Here is a 24,522-nt window from a genome sequence, read left to right as displayed (position 1 = left end):
GGGTAAAATCAATCCCTCATGATTTTCAGCAAACCAGTGAAAAAAGTCAATTGCCTAAATATAATGAACTGGGTAACTCCTGCTATCCCCACAAACATACACGTAAGATACATTTTAGAGCTGCCCACAGACCTAAGCAAAAAAAATTACATCACAAACACTGTGAAGTCCATATGGAGTGAAGAGGACATTTACAGAGCAGTACAACCCCTAGCACTGCATCCATTCCCGCGTCTAGCAAAGTGCTTTCACTTTAATGATGTTGGTCTGCCTTTGTGCTAGGAGGAATGGGCATGGGTACGTTAAATGAACCAGCCTGCATCTCTGAGATGCCCAGGGAGGCAGCAATGTGGAAAAGACCCGCTGTGTAGCAGTATGACATGAGTCCGGCACTCATGTGTCTGGGGAGCACTGAAGACAGCAAGCGAGGGAGAGGGGCATCTTCAGTTGTTGTTGTTGTGTCAAAGCCTCAACAAAACACAGGCTCCAGCAGCAGCCCCTGATGGGCATGATGTACTTGTAAAACATTTACATTTTCAGCAGGATGTTTCTAATTGAACTCAATTGGCTTGCACACCTGCTGGGAGTGACTGCTCTGCACCTCATCTCCCTCTCCTACTTGAGCACAAAGATGATGCAACTGCCTAGGCTACCACATAGCACTGTGTTCCTTTTGTGCACTGACAGTAATTGAGAAAATGGATGGCAACAGCCGTGTTTTGTGTTTGTTACTGTTCTAGGAAGCACTTCCTTTTCTCTTATTTTTTTCCCCCAGAGCATATGACTGCTGAGGTTTTACAGCCTTTTGCGAGAGTCGGGGATTGACAGGGCTTTGTGCAGTTTCCCAACAGTACAGCATCATGATTGATGCTGATAATAAACCCCTCAGGACTGAGGAAAGTACCCGTACAGATCCTGACTACAATCAGGTCGATGGGGAAAGGATGGTATTGAAGCATGCTATGGTTAGTAGTGCAAGGCAGAACAGCCAGCTGTCACTTATTAAACACTTTTTAGCCTGTCTTACGAGCACAGCCTGACTTGAACGTTTTAAGAAAGGGTTTTATTGATACTGTGTTATATTACCTGAGGTATTTATGGTTTTGCCCAGAAAGGTCTAAGACAACCAAACGTTCAGAGAAAGCTGCTGAAATTGTGTGGACAGCCAGCAGGACTTCTCGTTCGTGATTGCTGTCCCAGGCTCCCTTTATGCATCTTTACGGAGCCAGCACTTGTCAGTGAGATGCAAGTCATGCCTCAAAAGAATACTTGAATGTATTGGCCTTGTTGTACTGCGGTGTTGCCCTGCTGTGAAATGAGAAAAATGCATTTACTGTGCTGTGGCAGCAGGTCAGCATCCCAAATGTTCTCCCCTCCAACAAGCTCACTGGGTCAGAATAATTCTGTTTTGGATTGTACAGGACAGTCTCCTGGGTAACACGCTTCACAGCAGTGCTCGAGGGGAACACGCCCTTGAATGCAAGGCAGTCAATGAGATTTATAATTACCGTGTTTTATAACCTCGTTCATTCAGGCAGGGAAGGATACTGCTGATCTCAAACAAGAGACATTACGTATCTGCAGCTACATAAATAGTTGTTGTTAATATGATTTGAAACCTGCATGGCAGAAGGCATTCTTTTGTCCACTGTGCTGTCCAGCATAACACAAAAAATGCACAGACTAGTTTTAAACTCAGGCAGCAGTAGGGCATAAAACTCCAGCTTCAGCTACCCTCTCCCAGAGAGGGGGATGTAAAATTCACTCTGCATCACCGAAATCTTCTGATTGCTTTAAGCAAGGTCTTGGCTCAAGGCCAGGTCCCAGCTGTCCCTGTAGTGATAATGACCGCCCTGCCTCGGGGTGCTGAGCATAGGCAGAATCCAGCTGCATTTTCACTCACGCACACATGTAAATTGTCTGAACACGGTGGTGTTAATGCTTCTGGGATGACAAACCGAACCTATAGATGTCTCATCAACAGCAAGCTCCATGCAGAATGTGTTTTATTTTCGGAAAAGCCTGGAGGTAAAAAAAATAAAATCTCCTGGTACAGTTTATCTGATGCTTTGTTTTTGAGTGTCCTTGATGCATAACAGCATGCTATCATCTCTAAAGATTAAAAACAATCCCTTCTTATTGCTCTGCTGGGTATTTTCAAAGAAATTCATGCACAGATGAAAACAAATAAAAACAATGCCCAATGGCTCTGCAGAGATCCTGGGCCTCTAGTTTCAGGTAGTCTGGAGACAATTTTAAACAAAAGTGGACCTCTTAAATCCTTGGCTACAGCTCCGGCGAGGACGTGTTGGCAAAACTTCAGTAACTTTAATGGGGTGAGGCTCGTTGAGGATTTTCAACATCATCTCCATTTTCTGGTTTTTAGGGTACAGCTTAACTAGGATCTAGAGCTTATCACGTGCAATACTAGATTTTCATTATTTTTTAAACTGGAGCTTCAAGTTAAATAGTAACACCTTTATTCAGGCTTGGTTTAAACAAAAATTCAGAGTAGCCAGGTTGGTTTTCATGATGTTACGGTCTGGGGTTTTTGACGGACTAAGGCACGGGTGGAGAAAGTCACCCTCCTATCATCAGTGCAGGACTGGGGCCCAAAATGACAGAATTAAAAGCAGTATAAACCGAGAGCGCCTCAGGCACTGATGAAGGAACAGTTCAGCTCGCTTCAGTTAACATGTCTTTTGCTTTCACCCACTTGGCTTTATTGTTCAGAGGATCTGGCCCAGTACCAGAATGAAAGCCCTCCCCCAGCCCCCATTCTACTTCCAGCCTTTGCTGCTGGCTAGCTCTGATGGACAACTGCAGGAGTTTCTTAAGGAGAAATCTATGTGACACTGCTGCACTTAGGAAAAGTCTGAAAATAGGCTTTTTTCTTTTTCTTCACTCCTGCTTAGGCACTAGCTTTGCTCAGGCTGAAAAACACTCTGCAAAGGTATACCTGAGGGTTTGGTTTTTAAAGGCTGGGCAAACTCATTCACAAGATTGCTTGCAAGGCAAAATAACTCCAGACAGAACTGGCATAAGATGCTTGAGCCAAACACATGATGCAAGTATTGATTTAGGGGTGCTGGTGGTATGGAGGATAACAGGGATAATGTTGAATACAAAACCATGCTCTGTTGCTGATAAACAGCCCCACAATGCAGTGTATCGCAATGCATAGGAAGGAAACCACAGCAGGTCACATTCAGATTGTACCTGCTGCACAGTTTCATTCCATTTTTTAAAAATCTCTCTTTTAGTTTGAAATTAACTTTACACCTCTTATGCACTGCCCACCTGCTTTACTGCAGTTGAAGTTTGTTTGCTCTTAAGTCTGTGCGCTGGTGGGGTGTTGAAACCACCCTCAAGTTTTTGGACAGTAATATCTAAAAAAATCCTCCCATGGCCCTCCCTCACCCTCTTTAAGGTGTTAGACTTGTTGCTTATCAGATACTTTGTTCCTGGTTAACTGTGGCCATCTCCTATCCTTTGTTGTGAGGCCAGGGCTGTTGACCACAACTGCTGTTAATTGGTTACTTGTGGTGTAAGAGCACTAGCAGCAGCACTTAAGATGTACGATATCGCAGAAAGCCAGTTACTTTCAAGGCCACCTTTGCCTCTTCTCCTTCGGATAGCGATTACGGGAAGCACAGCAGCTTTGTTTGGGATAGTTACTTTTATCTCTTCCCTGGTTTACCTCTTGAAGTGCTGATTTCCCAACATCCTGGAGGAGCTGTGGAAGCATCAGGTTCTTGTGTTGCATGCAGTAAGTGAGGGACAGTAACGTTCAAGCACAGTTACTTAGGCTTGTCAAAGCTGCACGTAGCAGTGCTAGCCACCTGGGGAACGGGGTGGCATCCACACCTACACAGCTGCTTCCCTAACCCCCTTCCTTGAGAACAACAAATCCTACATAACATCTCAAGCCTAGGTAGTGTTAAAGGCACAGTATAGAATATATATATATATTCCTGGCCCCAAGCACTAGGATATGCTGCCATAAATACCTAAAAGCTATCATAATTCCTTTTAATTTGAAAGGTTTCACCTTTCACCATATACTCTGTGGTATCTGAGCAAGGGAAGTCTCCTTCTAAAGGGAATTCTCTTCTAATAGGAGATGCAGAGCAGCAGTCCCTCTGGTTCTCCTCAAACTGTGACAGGCTCTATGACCACTGAGATGGAAAAAGTTTGCAAGTCGTCTAGTTCAAAGTATGCAAAAATAGCAGGGCTGCACTTCCAACAAGGCTGCTCTTCTGTCCCTGTTTGATGCCAGCTTGTGAGAGTGAAATTGAGTAGTGCAAGACTATCAAGATATAATCCATTTACAGAATTTCAGTTGTATGAATTTGATTTGAAAGGATTTGTGCTACATGTATATATCATGACTTTTCATAGCTGCCTGCATTGACTCTACATTATGTGAGCATTCTTATTCCAGAGACTAGCTACATTGATAAAATCACTTAGTACAGCTGACCAAGCTAAAAATAAATTTATGAAAAATAGGCTGCTCAAGGATCTCACATATATGCCATTTTTACTTTGTGATGCTGCTATTTTATATATGCTGGTTTGGGAAAGCTGATTTCAAACAATGGGTTACTTCCAAACCATCTCCTTTGATTGTTCTTCACTCACTAGTCAAAGTAAGAGATTAGTTAAAAATGGTATATGCTTCCAGTCTGCCTGATTTGCTGTGTCAGCCAGCAAATAATATGTAATAGAGAATTTCTCAGAGAACGCAAAATCTATGAGCTAAGAAAGTCTTCTAACCACTGGTGAATATAGTGATATTCAAAGAAAAATAATTTAAAGCTGCAGAAATGCGGAATTAACACATCTCAAGTAGTTGCACAATCATTTATCATTAGTGAAAAGCAGTTCTGAGCTTTCAAGGTTGCTTGTTTGACCTATTTGTGGTATTCTAGGAACAACAGCAAGGAATCCTGAAGTGAGGGTTTCTGCTCCTGAAGCCTGGAAATCTCCAGGGCTTGTGGGTTTTATCAGTCTCTCTCTACATTTATTTACTTTTCTTGCTCTCAAGGCAAGACACTTTTCAGGCAAACAGGATACCAAATGGTCCATCAACCCGGTGCCGAAGATACTGCAGGCAATTTTGCTCTTAATGTGCATAAAATATGTGCAGAATCTCTTACTCTCACTGAAGTCACGAGGAGAACGGATATCTGCTTGTACTGCAGAAACCTGTCCTGAACTATCCTCAGGTACATAATCTCAGTTCGGAAAAGATTTAAATGCTGTAGGGTCTGGCTGTATGTTAACAAGTCTATAAGCTCTCCTACAACATCAAGCTTTGAGCCTCACAATGGATCATACATGACTTTAGAAATGCTTTACTGTGGCATTTGTTTAATTTGACCTAGCTTCATTTGTCAGTATTAGTCACTCCTGTGCTCTGCCGAGCTGCAAGTGACAGCCTCAAAGAGAAAATATCACTGCCTGCCAATCTGGCACAAAAATTACTATAACTAGACGTTCAGAAATTCCAGAGATTTTGTTTAGATGTAAGGGAATAATACTGCTCTCTTATTAAAAACCATGCAATCCCATAGAAGTGCCAAACTTGCTTGCCATTAGCTGCTTTGGGGAACACTGCCCTGGGGAATATTTACAGAAGGATGAAGCTAACCTTTCTCCTTGTTTAAAAAAATAATCACAACCTCAGAGCTGCTTGAGAATTTATTTTAAATGCAAGTCATAGTTCATCCTTCGCTACCAATTAGGTTTGGCTGGGTTGGTATATTACACGTAAATGTGCTGAACAAGTGCTATATTTCAGCTGTACACTACCTCTTTAGTGCTGGTTCATGTCATGTTCAATGCAGGTGTTAAGGTCTGCAATACATAGATTGGCTTGACAGGTTGCAAAGAAGGGGGAGCTGTTGCTTGTAACACAAGGAGAGATGGAGACCACAAGGATAAGTTTACCACTGAACGGCAACAGCGTTTGCCGTGCTAATAAATGGAGTAGCAGCTTTTCATGACCCCCAAGGTTAACAGCCCCAGATACACGAGAGCCAAAGCATGGGTAGTGGTTTCCCAGTGGCTCTCCATTTCAGGTAGCCAGCGTTTCCCTCACTCAGCCTCCTGCTCTACTCGCTTCAGGATCACTAACTGCTTACAAACAAGGCTTCACTCTTTCAACAAATTAGACTCCTCCTGCCCTGGCCTGGCTAGTTCTGCAAGGAAAGTCCTCTTGAGAATCTAGCTCTTCCTTTTCTTACTCCGCTCTACCCTACAGCACAGCCCACTTACCAAATGGTGTTGGGGACCTGTCCCCTTTCTAATGCACCAGACCCCAATCAGAAGAGACTGTTCGAGGGACGCAGGAGATGCTCCTTCCATCTGGTGTTTCATAACCAAATTTGAGCCTATTGAATCAGGTGATGCAACATTTCTTGTAGCTCTGAGGTACACAAACATGTGTGTGTAAACACATACACACACATTTACTTCCCTGCTGTAGGTCACAGAGGATGCCAGAACCATTCCAGCAGCTTGCCTGTTTACAAACAAATACTGGAAGCACAAAATCATCAGGTCACACCGGGGTCCCTCCTACCAAAGGTAGGTACTCCAACAGCTTTCCAATGACTAGTGATTTCCCAAAGGGCCTACTTTATCACATTTCTCTGCTTTTGTTCATGTTGCCTTGGGCAATACCGTTTCTTAAAATGCATTCCTACAGTACAAAAAAACCCCCTGAACACTGTTGTGGCTTTCTGTACAAAGGGCACTGTGGGTTACTGAAAAATTCAGTGTCGATACCAAAATCTCAGTGTAACTCAGAGATGGCAGCTCTATATTTTATTTAAGCATTGACCAAACTTAATCTTTTACTTATTCTGAGTGTAGAAGTCTTACTTGCTGTAAGTGATCGTGGTATGTGATTCGCCTCCAGCCCTTAACAATGCAGGTCTTGCTTGTCATTTCAGTGCCCCAGTCCTCCTGGAACTTAAGAGGAACTGCATTTGCTGAACGCTGACATCTTGCAGCTGGGATGGAATAACCCCATGCAACTGTTCAGGCTGGACACCAACTGCGGAGAAGCAGCTCTGCAGAAAAGGACTTGGGGATGCTGGTGGACAACAACTGAGCACGAGTCAGCAGGGCACCCATGCAGTGCTGAAGGCTAACGGCACACTGCGCTGCATTAGGTAATTATTTCCTTCTATTTGGCTCAGATCTGGAGTGCTGTCACTAGTTTTGGGTTCCCCAGTACCAGAAAGATGATGACAAACTGGAGAAGGGCAGGTGGAGGGCCACTGAGATGGCTGGGGGGACAATGATATTATGAAGAGTCTGAGGGAGGAGCATTTATTCAGCCTTTCCCTCTCCAGGCTAAGGAGGCATCTGATTGCCATCTTCAGTTGCCTAATGGTTGACTGGAAAAAAGATGGGACTAAACTTTTCTCAGAGGTGCTTAGTTGCAACAGATTAAGGTGCAGCAAGGGCAATTCTGGTTGATTAGCTATTAAGAAAAAATTCTTCATAAAGGGTGGTGCAGCATCAGACCATGGGCCCAGGGAGGTGATGGAATACCCAACCTTGGAAATACTTAAAGCTCAGCTGGACACAGCCCTGAGGAACCTGCTCTATATTTGAAGTTGCCCTGCTGTGAGCAGGAGGTGGGACCAGATGACCTCCAGAGGAAAGGTCCTTTCTCACCTAAATTCTTCGATGGTTCTAATGTGCCTCATGACACGTGTGCTAAGGTATTAAGCGCACTTAATATATCATCACTGGTGTCAGGTACCATCAACAATTTCATCAGCTGGAACACTGCCAAGCTGACTCAAATACTGTACATCTCATCTAAATGCAATTAAGAAGGCATATGGCAGTTTCTGTGTATCTCAATTAGCCTTGTACCATGCACGCTGACATTCAAAATTAGCTGGCCTGGAGGCCTGTTCCCCACTCAATTCAGAGCTTATATTGAGCTTGCCTAGTTTGTTGTAAAACTTACTAAGGCTCACAAAGTAAGGCCCTCCTTCAGAGTCACATTAACCACAATTTGGATTTTGGGGGAATCAAAGCAAAACTCACACAGTACAAACCTAGTGAATCAAACCCTAAAAGATTAGTGTCCCTGAATAAAGCAGCAAACCTCACATAGAGCTCCACAGACCTGCCGCCTCTTTTATTGCTCTGCTCTTGGGATGTAAGAGGAGCAGCAGGCAGTGACGTCTCTCCCACATTGGCATCTACTATTGTAATGCTAAGTGCTAGCTCCTATCACCCCTGTAATCCTGTTTGGGAAGCTCTGCTACAGCATTTACGTTCTTATCTTTGTTCAGTCAATGCTGGCAAATAAAAGCATAAACAAATAATCTCCACTGTACAGCTTGGCACTACTGAGATGCTGCCATTTGTGTTCCAGCTGACTTTTATTCGCAGTCTCTTACGCTGGTGACAATCTTGGAAAGCAGACACAGCCCGGTAAGCGATGCAACTGTAAAACTGTTTTTATGAGCCTACTCTTTGTATTAAAATGAATGCTGAACAGGTGAACACAAGCAATGAGAGAACTGGGCTAAATATGAAAACATCAATGCGGTAATTTCTCTGGAACAAGTCAATGTAATTTCACCTAATTTCCTGCCTCAGGCCATGCACTAGGAGATACTCAACTGCCTCATGTGACTAATTTAAAGAGGTATGTGATCTACACAAACGTAGGCACCCACTTTAATTGCACAGTCTCCCTCTATCTTCAGGGGAAGAACAGAGGTAGACTCTTCCACAAGGCAATGCAGAGCAGCAGCCTAACAAAAGGGGCTCTGCACCAACCTTGGGGAAGTCCCTCTCTCTGGGCAACAGGTGGAGAGAGCGACCAACTCATCTACCTAAGCTAAAGGCTGAGAATTAGGCAATGTGAATTTTCACCTACGACTTAAAAGCACTTAAAATGAAACTGCCACCTCAGACCCTCGGAAGCAGAGAGGAAGTAAAAAAGCTCATTGTTTTATTTATTTCTTACAAAGCTGAGGGCTATTAAGTAAAGCACAACAGAAGAATTACTACCCACCCGACTTAAAAAAATACTAGTAATGAGGACCGATTTAGGCAAACATTATATTCGACAATGGCAGTGAACTGCATGACTCCAGAGAGCAACCGCAAGACAGAGATGCTCAAGCCTGTTTCTGATTAAGCAGTTCCCAGTTGGTATGCTGCGCCCAACGACTGTCTCCAGTCCGTGCCCTTCCTGATGGAGGAAAGGCTCAGCTAACTACAGTGGTCATAAATCTCCCCACTGAAAGGTGATTACCTCGAAAATTCCCTGTTGTTCTGTCAGGAAGCCATACAGAAGAGTTGCAAATCCATCAAATTACATCTTGCAGATATGTATCTAAGGAGAATACATGGCATTTGGTGATATATGAAAACCACCGTGTTACAGCTTCAGACAGCTTATACAAGTATCTCTTTCCAAATTAACATTCTTGCCATCTGATTCTCATTAGACTCACTCAACTGTTCCACTAATCTTATATTTTTCCTCCCAAGGGATTAACATTGATTTTTTTGTCTTGCACACACAGAGAAAGGTCATACTGTTTCCTACAGGGTGGATTCATTCAATAAGGAACTACGCTATTAAACCTGACTTGATGTTATTGTCAATAGAGCTGAGCTGCCACAATGCTGCTTATTTTTAAGAGAATTTCAATGCAACTCTCCTGAGTCTAGCTACATCCATCATTCCACTCCATGATGCACACAAGCCACCTGACAACTCATTAAAAATATATATAAAAAATGGAGGTCAGGGTTGTGTTCCAGGGAAGCCCTACTAACATTCAAACGCCACCTCTAATTTAAAAAATAATAAAACTCAAAATAATTACAAAATGCTTCTGGGAATAGAAGTTCTTCAACAGAAAAAGGAAATAGGAATGCAGGACAGCAGGTGGGTGTGCAAGACAGTTTTAGCTGGACACTCTGGGTTTCATGTGAAGTTACATGTGAGGACACTATGAATTCAGTCACTGGTGGTCTGGGCATGGCAGCCTGCGTGCCTGAATGGGCAAGCACTGTTCTGGGTTTGGTTAAGTCAAGTCCTACTTACAGAGACCTTCGGGGCTGCCCCCTCCCTTCCTCGTAAATTGATCAAGCTCCAGTATCAGAGGGGTCAGATTGTTCTTCCCACATCTCGTCCTGAAAGGCTACTCCAGAACCTCTCTGCACTGATGGCTGGGAACCCTCTTCAATCTCCAGCACCAGTTTATAGCTGCATCCTTTAGTTGATGCAGCTTTTCTCTCCCCACAGCATTTACCATTTGTTTCCACACGTACCTGCAGAGAGAAAATGTATCCCTTTCCAGTCTTTGTTTTGCTACCCTGACAAGTCAAGCTCTCTCTTGCCCATCTCTGACCATCATAGGCCGTTTTGGGTTTTTTTCCCTGCTCTTTTTCCAGCCGGGGCTTCTCTCTCTTGAGCACTTTGGCAAAAACATAGGCAAAAGTCACATTAGCAATATTGAACAGCAGTTCCTTGATAGACTGGAGCTTTATAGAAGCATGAGGAAGGACGAGAGGAAAGGAGCAAGAGGAGTGTTTTCAACAAGTAAAAAATACACAAGTTTAGATGTCACAAAGAACAAACAGGAAACCTATATTAAGTTCCTGCCTCAGGAGTTGAATTTTCCAAAGGGCTGAGGAGTTCCTCCCAATTTCTTGGTCCTGGATTGTTTGTTCTGTTGCTTTCAGACACTCCTTCAACACCACTGGAACAAGCTTCTGACCTAAGTGCACTTTCAGATTCTTTGTAGTGAATTTTACCTTTCTTGGATAAAATAGCAAATAAATAGCACTGAAAGAGCCTTCTGGGGCAAATCAAGGTTGGGTTCATCTCCTGCAGAAATCTACAAGGCAGAGAGGGATGGAAAAGGAAGAAACAACCTGTTGAATGGCTAATGGAAGAGAAAAGAAGTGATTTTAACTGTCTCCGAGTGGTCAATGCTTTACCTCGGTATTTTAAAGTAAGCAGCAGTCTATGCTTTTTGCCGTCTCTTCTACGTCCCTTCCAATTCCTTCCCCTCCCTTTCTCTCTTATACACCTATATATCACCATTTGCCTGTTCTCCAAATGTACTGGAGAAATGCAGTGCATTGAACAGAAAAAAATGTGTGAGAAAAACTGTTAACAGCATATAGGGATTTCCCCACACAGAGGGAAAACTTACGGGATGGGCTAAACTGTTTAAATGTTTTGTACTATCAAAAGTAGTCCAGAAATATCCTGCTGGAGACGAGGACTTAGCAAATTCACCCTTCCAGTGTTTTCTTGTACACTCCATATTAGGTAGACCTAAGAGAGTCCCAGAGTCTGTAGCTCTCCAAGCTGCATCACAGAAGACGTCACCGGTCTTCCTTTGGGTTGCTAGAATCTCCTGTTGACCGTCACTATCACTTAATTAAGAAAGAAAGAAAAAAAAAAGGCACTTTGTTCAAGGTTGCTCCATTTTTGGAAAGGCTTGTAATGACTGTCTACTTGAATGCTTTTTCTACCTTTAGGTCTGTCATCTCTCTCAAAAATCCAAACCGCTTTTCACCAGGGGAAAATGCAGAACTGTAGTGGTACAAAGATGTTCTGCTTGCACTGAATTTGCAGAGCAGAAGGATACATTCACTGTCAGAGAAAGGAAGCACCCTCCCTCCCCCCCTGCAAAAAGTTATTTTTTGCAGGCGTTGTCGTATCTTATCTCCAGGAAGAGAAGAGGGCTGTGCTAGAAAGTCGTCAGATTCACATTTGCTTCTGTTTCACTCTGTCCTTCACAGCACCGCTGTAACAATTTATCAATACAATGGAGGGCAAGGCACATCAGGCAGGCACGGCAGACTCCTCTAATGAAAACAAATCCTTGCGAGAGGAAGAAATAGTTTGCAGATCTGCCTCCTAAATCCCACTCCCACCGCAATAATGTTTTCATCACTACTTACATTTAGGGACATAAGGGTACTCAGAGCTGTAAAGCACATCATTTGTGCTGAACAGACCGCAGTACTTTGCCCAAAATAATTTGTGGTCCAAAAGCCCAAATGAATAAAGCACCATAGGAATCAAGACATATAATTAGAATAAATAAGATTTTGCGCTTACAGAGTGCCTGTCATCTGAAAGTATGCGCAGATATTAATTAAGCTCCACAAACCCCAGATGAAGTAGATTAGTAGCTTCATCCCTGTTTTACAGAGGTTTAAAGCGTGACACACGATCACCGCTGACAGCGCAGCGGAGCTGGCCGCGCCGGGATGGCGAGAGCCAGGGCTCCACCTCCTCTCCAGCCCCCTTCAGTGAATTGCCTTCAATGGAAAATGAGTGAGTTGCAGTTCTTTGCTCTCTGGAAGAGGAAGGACCCACCCTGTTGCACAACAGTAGCAAAGCCCGAGCCTGAAGTGTTTTGATAAATACCACGAAACGGTGCTTAGTTTGGGAAGAGAAACCAGGAGCTCGCTCGCTGTCATACATTTGCTTTGGGTGCTCTATCTCGCTCTTTTTAAAACGCCAAGAGATCGCCTCTGCATCAGGACCCCCCCAAACACTCCTAATAACACGGCTCGTGGCTTCTCAGGTTTGGAGGACATGGCATACGTAAGATCTTAAGTACTTTAACCTGCAATGTTGGTTTTTATTTTTCTATTTCTATGCATTTTACTATATTATAACTCAGAAGCCACACCGACCTAGGATCACACAGACACAATGTAATGAAAAACTATAGTCAATACATACATCAAAACCTTAAAATAACCCTCTCTTGAAGCAGGTTTTACATACAGAAATTCTGGATAATAAATATAAATAATAAACACATCTGATACCATCAAAAAATATTTAAAGTAATGAACTCAATGTATATATTTATTTAAGAAAAAAACCCTTTAAAAATAGTGTTACTAGTAAAGCTTCAATTGTTTTTGTCAAACAGTTAGAAATTCATTTTGCTGTCATTATCTACTGAAATTCAAGTTCTTATGACAGCAATTTCTCAAAGACTCCCTTTAAGTATTTAAGTAGTAGCTGTGATTATGAAAAATATTCTCAGTATCACAAAAGTAGTACAACTGTCCACTTAATCAAAATGACCCAGTCCCTAACTCTGCTTATCATTCTTTGCCAAAACAAGAGCAAGGGGAGCATCAAATGCAGCTAGGAAGAAATATCTCCAGAACAGATAAAAACAGGTCGCTCATTGTGTCTCTAGATACAATTATCCACCTAATTACACTTAGGACAAATGCACAGTTGTCCTAACTACAGGGGGATGCATTTTAATTGTGGTGTTCGATTCTCTGTACACAACTATAAAAAACTGAGCAAGAAATGTCACTAGAAAATGGAAACAGACCACAGCATACTTATCTACAAAATAGCAAACAAACTGGATAAACTGCAGACATAAAGCAGCTCCTTAGATGATAAATAACTCTATTAATGTGAAAACTATGCTCTTTTGTTCCCACATTTAAGCACAGAAAGCATTCTAACTTCAGCTTTCAAGGTAAAAATGCTTTTAATTAGGGTCCTAGCTACCTTACAAGACATACAGACCTTGGTATGATGGAGCTATGATAATTCACCCATGCTGAGAATCTGCCCCATGATTTATATGATTACTTCATGGCAGCATGAAACAAATCCCCAAGGAAGTAATGCATGTCATGCTTGAAAATATTAAGCAATCAAGCCATGTTTTTATTATGTGAATGGATGCCTTTGAAAACAAGGATGCATGCACCATACTGTGAGGTAAAATGAAATAAATGAACAGAAATAATTCATTTCCATGTTCTAATCAGTGGAAACTGTAGTCTTCGAATTATCCTGATGCTACCAAATGCGAACCTGGAGACAACAGGTTGACTCTTCTACTAAAATGAACATGAAATTGCATCCTAAGTACACAATGAAGGCCAAATTAAATAGTCCAAGACTCTTTGTAAAGGCTCTTTCTTTTTATTCAGCCCTTGCATCCAACTGAACAATTAAGAGCAGAAGATTTAAACAAAGCATCATATGGTTTTTAAACGCTCAAATCTAATCAAAAGCAATGTACTTATCTTAGGCAAAAGGAACATAATCTATACAAAAACCTGTTCTCAATCAAGCTCTTCAGCTCCTAGCATTACCAGCAGAGAGAAATCTGTGTTCCACCAGCTAAAAGTATGTCTCTGGCAAGCAGAATGAAAAATATATATCAAAGACTAGAACTGCATGCTTCCTGGCTGTGTTGTATTCACAGACTGGGACACTGACATCTCTACAAGGACCTGAGACAACACCGTTACACTGCTCACTGCTATTATAAATCACCATGCGTTCATTAGAGATGCTGACCGTTCAGAAAAAAAATCTAGCCCCTACAGGCAAGAAGAGATGGAAACAGAGCTATGATAATGAGATCAAGTTAATACAAAACATTTGAAATAGAACATTGTATTTGTATGAAAATGTATATTGGTAATAATTATATGAATAGAAGACCACAGGACAGTGAGGTTTTTTTATCACTGAGTCTACAACACCGCCTTTGAAGCTAAGCTGATTTTTTTGTAAGTGCATTATTTGCTCTAGCCTTCTCATCTTAAAAAAAACTGTAAGAAGTTCAGAGAGAGGCAAGGGCAATAATGAAAGGAATGGTACTGGTTCGGTGACAGATACTATAAAATCAGTAATGGGAGGGGGGATGAATTAGAATCAGTGGTGTGTTATGTCTTCCAAAATAAGAACAAGGTGCATCAGTGTGGCTAGGAAGAGCTGCATCGAGAACATACCAAATTTGGCAGTTCTTTGTACAGCAGAGAGCAGACCTGCGGGTCTCCTTGCTGAAGGGTACTGTGAATACTGAAAGCTAAAACAGGCTCAAGACAACTTCACAAAGGTGAAATCCACTGTGAATTACTAAGCAAGTAGAATCTACATCTACTTCAGGATGTCCCTGAGCTAAGTCATAACCTTAGAAGTATCATATACGCCTTCCCTGCTCTCATTCTTTCCTAGGCACTTCCTTATGCTGCTGTTGGAGAGAAGGACTAGTTTAACCTCTGCTCTGACCCAATACAGTCATGCCAATGTTATGTTTAGTATCTACTTCCAGAAAAAATTCCTGGTATTAGCTTCAGATTCACTTTGGGGGGATGACTGGATGGAAAGCAGCTTTGCAGAAAAGGATGTGGTGGACAACAAGCTGGCCATGAGCCAGCAATGTGCCCTTGCAGCAAAGGCAGCTAACGGTATCCTGGGCTGCATTAGGAGCAGTGTTGCCAGAAGGTTGAGGGAGGTGATCCTTCCCCTCTACTCAGCACTGGTGAGGCCACACCTGGAGTACTGTGTCCAGTTCTGGGCTCCCCAGTACAAGGAGGACATGGACATACTGGAGAGAGTCCAGCAAAGGACCATCGATATCATTAAGGGACTGTCACATTAAGCATCTGTCACACAACGAGAAGCCGAGAGAGCTGGGACTGTTCAGCCTGTAGAAGAGAAGTCTCAGGCAGGACCTTATCAATATGGTTAAATATCTGATGGTAAGGTGTAAAGAAGATGGAGCCAGACTTTTCTCAGTGGTATCCAGTGACTGGATGGGCACAAACTGAAACACAAGAAATTCCATTTAAACATGAGAAAAAGCTTTGCTTATTGTAAGGGTGATCAAACACTGGAACAGGTTGCCCAGAGAGGGTGTGGAGTCTCCATCCTTGGAGATATTCAAAACCCAGCTGGACACGGTCCTGGTACCCTGCTCTAGCTGCACCTGCTTGAGCAGAGGGTTGGACTACACGATCTCCCAAGATCCCTTCCAACCTCAACCATTCCATGATTCTGCTATGTGGCTGATACCTCCCAAACTGCATTTACCATAGGAGCTTCTCTAAAAAATAACCAGGCCTTCGTGGGGAAAGGCCAAAATCTACACTAATCTCAGAAAACAAAGGTCACAAAACAGCCTACAGTCAATTTGTTGGCCCAGCTTAGGTGACTTATGTGAGTGGGAAGCTTATTTTTCCAACTTCAGTTGGAGGGTACTATATGACTGTAAAGCCCTTCTCCATGGCCACCGATCTTATGTTTTGTGGTGCAGATGACAGTCTATCTAAAAAAAGCAGAACTCTCATGATTAGCACAACTGGTGTTACCTGTATATTCTATTTGACTTGATTATGGAACAAGTCAAGTACATTCAGTAGATTATGTTTTCCACCCATTTATGTGGTCACAACAGAACACAGGAATACATTATGAAGACTGCTTTCCATTTGAACCTTCACAAAAACTCACCAAACAAAACCCAATATACATTTCACTTTGTTTCGCTATCAAGCACAGGGATGAGGCAACGCAGACAGCTACATGGCGTTCTGATAACAACCTTATCATCCTTGCCCCAGCCTTCAAGAGAAATGAGGAATCATTACAATCTTCCATTGCAATCAATAAGACTCAAATATGAGTCGAGCAAATTTTTTTTTCTTTGTTTTGATGGTATTTTTTTGCTGTTTTTATTAAATGTGGCACAGTGACAGAAATGAGGGGGCCCATTTCCTTCCCTTTTCAATACACAATTCTCTTCTTCCCTGAACTAAAACATGTTGAGAATTGCTCTAACTCGACAAAGTGCTATGTGAGATGCATGCTGGGCAGGAGTCTTCTGAATATCTCAGTATGTTTTTAGTTTATCTTGCAATATTACGTATGGAGCTTTAGGACTCAAATCCAACATGCTGGCATTGATTTTCTCCTCCTCTGAATCAAAAGGGAGAATGGTACTGAAATGCACTGTGGCTGGGAACTAGCAAATTTCAATGTCTTTCTCTAGTGACATACAGGTAGGTGGATTTGTGTATCGCTTTACAAGGAGGTATCATCTGCCCTGGCTTGTATTTTCTGACTTGGTTGGGCACATGTCAGTTTTGTTATCACCATCCCAAAGCTGTGTGTATCACGATGTTAATATAACCAAATTTGGTACATACTGAAAGAAGTAAGCCGTAGTTATTTGGTTTAGAAATGTGCTGTCAGAGATTAGCATCTGGCATGGCTGACTAGTCACAGTGTAAGACAAGGGGATATGGGCTAAGCTCTTGTTTCTGGACCAGTGAAGATACCTACTCAGTGGAAACTCCATCAGCCCCCCTGGGAGGGAGAAGTGCTCTATGATCTTTGCAAGCAGGCCCCAGAAGAAGCCTGTGAAAGGGAAGAAGAAAAGAACAGGGCTGTTCTAGTAAAGGGAGGGAAGACAGAAACCTGTGAGACAGAACAAGGAGAAATGTGGAAAAAAAACCCTAGCAAGTCCTATTTCCTAGAGAGAGCTGTGGTCTTACAGTATGTACAGTTTCTAAGGGCCAATCCAAGCTAATTGTTTCTGACAGCAAACAGTTGTTCAACCAAGGAGTAGCTCCACACCTCACCAGGAGTACTTTGGTACATAAGTATGCTCCCAATAGCCCCAAAACCTGATTCTATGTGTTTTTTCCAAATGAAAACAGAACTCCTCAACAGATGTGCTTCCTTAGATCAGGTATTAGCCAGAAGTGTTTACTTTGTAAAGGCCATTGGTGGATTCTTAATACAGGCTTAAGGATCCTGTGGCATCACTTACAAACTGCAAGTGCTAGCAAGAAGCAGCACAACTCTGGTATTTTCAACGTGCCTGCGGTTTCCTCCCCACAGTATCGGACACCAAGTGCCAACAGCCCCCGCATGAAGCAGACTGTGCTACCCACCTCATCAGATGCACTCAGCACTGCAGTCCTGCTGTACGGCGCTGCTCTTCCACGCAGCAGCATGCTTTATATGGAAAGCACAATGATTTGACAGCTATTGTAAACACCCTACAGTCACAGTAAAACACAGCCATTTTCAGCTACGCAGAGAAAGAGCTTGTGTTTATTATGGTGGTGACTCTACCCTGTGTAAAAGTGAAGTTATTGACACCAGATGGACTCATTCATTGCTAGATCTGTGCCCTTCATTTAAAGCCAGCAACGCTCTTCAGGTTGGCATTTTCCAAATATAGCTTTGACAACCCAGTTCTGAGAGCCCAGGGGAAGAGACATGACTACTTTGCTAATTGATGCTGATACACCAGGGAGAATCGGCACTGTCTACAGTAGAGTTTTCCATTAAAGTGGACTAGGTCAGTTGGATGGCAATTGCACTAAGTCAAACAGTAATTGTCATAACCAGACCCTCTTTCCCTAAATTATTACACATCCACAACAGTATTACTACAGTGGGAAAACTATGTACTCAAATGTCTGGGGAGACCAGCACTGAAACAGCATGTGTGAATTTAATTTCAGCTGCCTCTGTATGTATCTTGCATAGTTTCAAGCCACTTGGAACTAGCTGATAATCTAGTTTGGCCTCTTGCATAATCCAAGACATAGATTTCCCTCTGGTAGGGGACTGAACATACTGTGCTCAAGAACTTGTATTTTTAATAACAGTACAGCTAGTACTTGGCTAATACATACATTTCAGAAAGGCATCCAGTTGTCTTCTGATGGCCTCGAGGAGATGCAGAATTTACCACTTGTTACATTATATCCTCAATTGCATAAACCCAGTCAAGTTCTCCATGGGGACACTGTCTCATTCAGTACATAGGACAAAATCACTTAGCTAGCAGCCATACAATATTTTATTTTTGCCCTTTTTATTTGATGCATAGCCCTAAAAGCCTTGTTTACTGCACATTATTCCAGCTCTGTTCTGAAGGCAGAATGATTAATTTCTTTACAGGCTTTTCTATAGTGCTCATCAGACGCTTCTAACTTGTTATGTGCAATTTCCTAGCTTTTGGAAAAGCATACAAAGGAATGCCATTATGTGGCATCCTGTAACTACTGCTGTGATTCATATCAGCAGGGATACACCAGACCTTTGCTATCTTAGCTAACAGGTGTAAACCACAGGCTGCCAGCATGGCCAAGCTAAGGGAGATAAGGCACATGCTTAAGCAAGTGATTTTCACTGATATTTGCTTGCACCAGGATGGGAAGATTCAGAATTTTAAGGAGACTGAACGCTATGGAGTGGAAGTACTCTTACAGGTTCATGCTCCTTTGTGTCTCTCATAAGACCGCCCCCTTTAATTTATCCTTTCCAACATGCCCACCTCTCAACCCATGTGTCTCGGCCTGGTTCCTTAACTCAGTCTCATTCTTCTTATCTATCCAGTCTTATCCAGTGTTACCTATCTTATTTTCTATCTATCCTATTTCTCTCACTTTGTTACTGAGTTTATCCTTCCTCTTCCCTACTTGCTTATGGACTGAGTCTCTGCCCCCAAATTCCCCATCATTCACCTCTCCTAAATTTTACTTCCATCCCTTGATTAAGAGATGATGGAGCTTACTGGGGTTTGACAGGAATGAGCATTCACAGACTCCTCAGAGGTTTCAGAAATACGTATCTACTAAGCACGTATAAAATATGTTTTGTAAAGGTTACAACCTGGATAACCTAGGAAGGATTTTCTTAGGGATGGTAAAAAGCACATTAATATGTTACAAAGACTGCACATTCCTGACAAAACCTGGAGACACTAAAGCACGGTAAAGAAGATGTCACAGAAGCCTTTAAGGTCTCTTCTTTAGCCTCATTTTCAGAAACAGTTAAGCCATGTTGGGTGACATTTTCCAAAGTACACTGGGCCAGAGCAGATGTGCATCTCAGAAATTTTTATTCCAAATGACTATAGTTTCAGAAAATTGCAAGCAACTGAAATGGGAAGACACAGTATGTGGTTCTGCCCATAAAATGAGACAAAAATGAAAGCTATTAGTATCATGTTGGCATCTAACTTGATGGCTGCTCTGGTATCAGTGACTTGTCTGAAATCATGACACTAACTGAGCAAAAAACATCATTTTATCTTGCCAGGTTTTTACCGACTGCTTTTGTGAAGGTTGGATCACAGCAACAAAGTAATATTATTGCCCCATATAAGCCTGATATGTACATAGCTGTTGTTCTCCTGACGTATGCACCAGCTATTCATTTGCTGGTTTTGCACTGAACGTTCATTATACCAAATATCTCATCCCTTGCCTGTAGGTTCTATTATTTTCTCTCAATTGTAACTTCACCTTACGTTTGTCCTCTTGTTCACTGATACCCCTTCAGTTTTGGAGTTGCCTGCAAACCTCATCAGGACCAAATTTATGCCAGGAAATACAAATCTGCTAGCAAAGACACAAAGAAGTCACATGGATGCAGAATTCCTGTAAAAATTAAATTAGTCAAGAAAGACTTCTAAAATCCCAGAGAGACCTAGTAAGGGCTACAGTTAACAAGACACATCATTGATGAAATATGATTAACTGTTCTGATTTCATAAGAGAAGTGGGTTCTGGTCTTCCGCAAAGCTCCCTGTATCATTATTATTATTATTATTATGCTCTAGGCCCTATGTCTGTAAATAAGTTTGTTTTGGGGATGGTGCAACAGAAGAAATACTTGCTGGATAGGAGTGTTACCAAAAAACCCCACAAATGTTGAGTCACTGCCCCTACACAAGGTTGGAGCTAAGCCACAGCTTAAGACAATAACAGATTAATCTTATTGTAAACTCATAGTTTATCTTGATTTGAGTAGCCACAAGACTCCAGCCCAAGGTTTACAAACCCCATATGTATCTATATTCTATAGTTTTAGTTCAGATCTTTCTAACATCAGTGTACTGCTTATTTAAAATGCATAACAGTTAGTAGGAAAAGCAGCAAAGACAAAGCAGTGAAGTGACTTCCAAAACTATCAGCCTTTGTCAATTAAAATATTTACTTTTGACACAAGTCCTAATTAGTTAAAAACATTCAATCCAGTCTTAAAATAGAGGTTCAAGCTACCCAATTTATTCTTGGAACAGTTACTTGCTCTCAGGATTATGAAGACAATGGCATCCAGAGCAAGCATGAGCCCTCTCCCCTCTTATTACAGTTAATCAGGAACATAAATACTATAATGGAGCTGAGCCCCTGCAAACTCACCAGGCTGTGCATAATTTCCACTCCAGCTGGATTCACTGTGAGCGCTTCATCATACAATTGCCTAGCCTCCTCCAAATTGCCTTTCATCTCTGCAAGCCTCCCACGCATGTACAGTACAGCATGAGATGTGGGGAAAAGACTAGCTGCCTCCTGGATACAAAAGCCTGCTTCTTTGAGATGCTGCTGTTCCATGAAGAGTTCAGCTAAAAAAAACAAAACAAAAACAAAAAAACAAAAAACACCCTACCATTAGTTGAAGTAAGTCGGAGACCTTTCTTCACATTAATTACATATCATGTCCCTTAAGCGTATTAAAACATGAGGCCATGATCCTGCACAGTGCTTACTACTATGGTTATTGCTTACTATCACAAGTGGATTCACTGAACGGATCTTTTTTTAACGCTAAGGGCTCTATACAGATGTTCATGGACATCTTTAGGTGTTGTCCTGACAAAGGATGGCCTTAAGGATTCCTCAATCAGGAATGTAAACAGTGCTGAACTGAGCCCTAAGGAAGCAGGGCTAGTAGCCACTTGGAGCCATCATATGTATTTCCAAATAATCTGAAGAAAAAAAGAACAGAATAAGCCATCACTGTCTACTGAGAACTTTAAACATGTCAGAGTAATAGGATACACCTGACCGAGCTGGACATTAGATAACTTATTTGAAAGAGTATTTCCACATTTTAAAAGATGATTAAAAGTGTTTCTCTCTGCTTATTTGTCTAGTTTATGAGATATCTGTCTCTTAACTTTTCAGAGACTATTAAAATCAAAAGGCTTTTACCATAGAGACTTATTTATATTGTGTATTCACATGTTTACTTCCTCATACATACTCTACAGAAAAACAAGAGAGCTCTTGGAAGAGACTGCTCCATCATTTACTTTCTTCAGCTATCAGCAACTATCTTAGTGGTTTTTTCTTGGGGGGGGCGGGGGGGGGGGGGTTTGTAACAGGCATACTAATGTGCTTGACTGTCAGTTTGTTAATCAAATAATTTCTCATGTTAAACATAAATTTCATAACATACCTCATGGTTAAACTTTAACATTTCTCAGGATTTGGACTAGATCATCGTTGGCCTAGATGATAATTGCGTTGGACTAGATCATCATTGTAGGTCCCTTCCAACTGAAATAGTCTATTCTAATTCTAGATTTATTATGCATTAAATCCTTGCAAAAGACTTCAAAAGTGATACTCAATTTTCACTGCCACATGTAACTGAAAAGGGAAACTGTGTTTTTAGATATACATATATGTATGCATGTATGTGTATAAAATAATTCTCTTTCTTCATACAGCAGCCATTGCTCTTTGGTCCATAACCTGTTTGTGTTCTACACGTTATCACTGCAAAAGCTCAAAGTCTCATTTTTTTAACTGATATGGTAATGCAATAAGTATTGACAGTTCAAGAGTCCAATTGGAAATTACTAATTCAGGCTCCACCTTTAGCTAAATAATTCTGAAATTAGACACAACCTTAAATGCCCTGACTTCTAAAGGTAGTGAATATTCTCAGGAAGTCTCTGTAAGGGGGGAAATTAGCCTGAAAATTCCTCTCAAATAGCTTTGAAACTCTGCCAGTTTCAAAATGGTGGGAGACCCAGATGACTGTGGGGACTTGGCATGCTGACATGGAGCTTGCTGGGTAAAGGTAAGCAGGAGAGCATCTCAAAGGCAGTCCTGCCTGACCATGGAAAGCTCCTCCTTGGCCTATCTGACATGAGACTGGGACCACAAATAGCACTTCTATTGGCACACTGAAAATGACTGTGTACTGAAACGACAGCATGGCTGAACACCCTTCCACTTCTGAAGTGGTCCTTCTAGAAGAAGGGTGAGACATCATCAAGAAAATGCTCAAATATTTCTTAGCCATCCCTAGGTTGTGCTGCAGATAAATTTCATTCTCCAAGGCTGTCAACATGAGCAAAACATTAGCTCCTTGGTAAGAGCTATACTCTTAAAGAGTGACTCATATATGTTTTTCTCTGGTTAATCATTATAAAATCTCAGCATGCATCCCTTCCCTTGGCTCCAAGAGGCTGCAGCTATCTCAATAACAGAAAGCAAGGCCATGTACCTTGTCAAGCTGAGTATGTGTGCAGCTTTATTCAAAAGTTTGAGGGAGAACAGTACTTTACTTGCACTTCCAAAGGAAATTTTCCTGCCAAGTGCTGCACAGCAGCTGATGCCGTGCGTGTGGCAATAATGAGGATGGGGATGTGCAAAGTGACGATTCACAGCCTGAAGATAAACACTTCTTTTGCAAAGTTAGCACAAACTTAGCGGCACAAAAGAAGGGGTAAAATCCTGGCACTGTTTGAAGTCAAGAGAAGTTCTGGATACTGCCATATTAAAAGCTCTATTAGCAACTAACAGCATAATGTGACTTGTTTCATTTCAGAACAGAATCGGGAGCAAGGGGGTTTAGATGTGAAATCACGCACAGCCAGGGTTTCAATGCATACAAAATGGAGAGTACTTATTCTTTCTTTCAATGGTGCCTGTAAATCTTCTTCAGTAATAACAATTATTTAGAGGAAGTGCGGCAACACGGAATCTAAATAAGATCTACAAATTGTATTTTATGGTATGGTAATGTAGCACATTAAAGTTCAGTCCATTTCTTTGCAGGCTCAATAGTCAATAAAAAATGATTTAATGGTGTGGGAGGCCTAATTTGCATAAAAAAAGAATGAGAGAGGTGCCTTTGGGTTACGAAAGGAAAGGATTGCACCCACCCAGCTAAAAATAGACATTAAGGGAAATCATTTAGGCCTGCATTAAAATGTGTTTTCTGTAAACTCATTTTTCACTTCTATTACATACTCATTTTATTTACAGATTAACAAGATAGACTTACGCAACATGGAATAAAAACACAGCTAGAGGCAGAAATCAAACCCAAAAAACAAGGACTCATTAAATTTATCATGGTAATACTACTGACTCCTCAATGGTACTGAAAGTACTGAAACACCTGCCTTTGCGTTACCTGGGTTAGCAGCTTTCTCTCCACTGGATTATTCAGCGTATCTCCTTATATCACCTAACCATGCTGTAAATAAACATCTAACCAAATTAGCAGCCCTCACAAGGAAGTTCTGTTATAGAGACATGGCACCCAATTCCACTCCAAAGCAGAGGGTATCTCCTCAGGCTGACACAGGTACAGAAGATCTGTAATTCTTATCCTGTGAAAGGTTCAACGCTTCAGGGAAACCATTTATGAACCTCCAATTGTTGGACTACATTGTTCTTGGTACTGACATTCTTCACAGCTTTGAATCTAAAGGCCATGTTTGCAAGCTTCCTTGCTCTCTCTCACTTAACACCATCTTCATAAAAACTTAAACAAATTTACATTCTGTTTTGAACTGAGTACCACCAAAGGCTCTCTGAACGCTACTGAGCAAAGAGAGATCATCCTGGATGTACCACCTCCTCTATTAGCCTCTCTGGAGTAATACTAGG

At 41.7% G+C, this 24,522-nt stretch overlaps 1 protein-coding gene across 2 annotated transcripts in view; it reads right to left on the bottom strand.

Annotated features, from left to right (window-relative positions):
- TTC7A (tetratricopeptide repeat domain 7A) overlaps positions 1–24,522 on the bottom strand; it is a 173,301-nt gene that overhangs the window by 13,669 nt on the left and 135,110 nt on the right. The window contains exons 19-20 of one of the 2 annotated variants that reach the window (XM_050893908.1): positions 21,031–21,233; positions 11,398–11,445 (exon numbers count right to left, since the gene is read on the bottom strand). In XM_050893908.1, the coding sequence (XP_050749865.1) occupies positions 11,443–11,445; positions 21,031–21,233 (206 nt within the window). In that variant the 3' untranslated portion in view covers positions 11,398–11,442. Of the gene's footprint in view, positions 1–11,397; positions 11,446–21,030; positions 21,234–24,522 lie in introns of those variants that run through there. The other variant, XM_050893907.1, reaches the window with a different exon arrangement.

The sequence above is a fragment of the Gymnogyps californianus genome, chromosome 3 (genome assembly GCF_018139145.2).
Source record: "Gymnogyps californianus isolate 813 chromosome 3, ASM1813914v2, whole genome shotgun sequence".
In the NCBI taxonomy this organism is placed as follows: domain Eukaryota; kingdom Metazoa; phylum Chordata; class Aves; order Accipitriformes; family Cathartidae; genus Gymnogyps; species Gymnogyps californianus.
The sequence above is the reverse complement of the archived record's forward strand: the minus strand, read 5'-3'. Positions and strand labels throughout refer to the sequence as shown.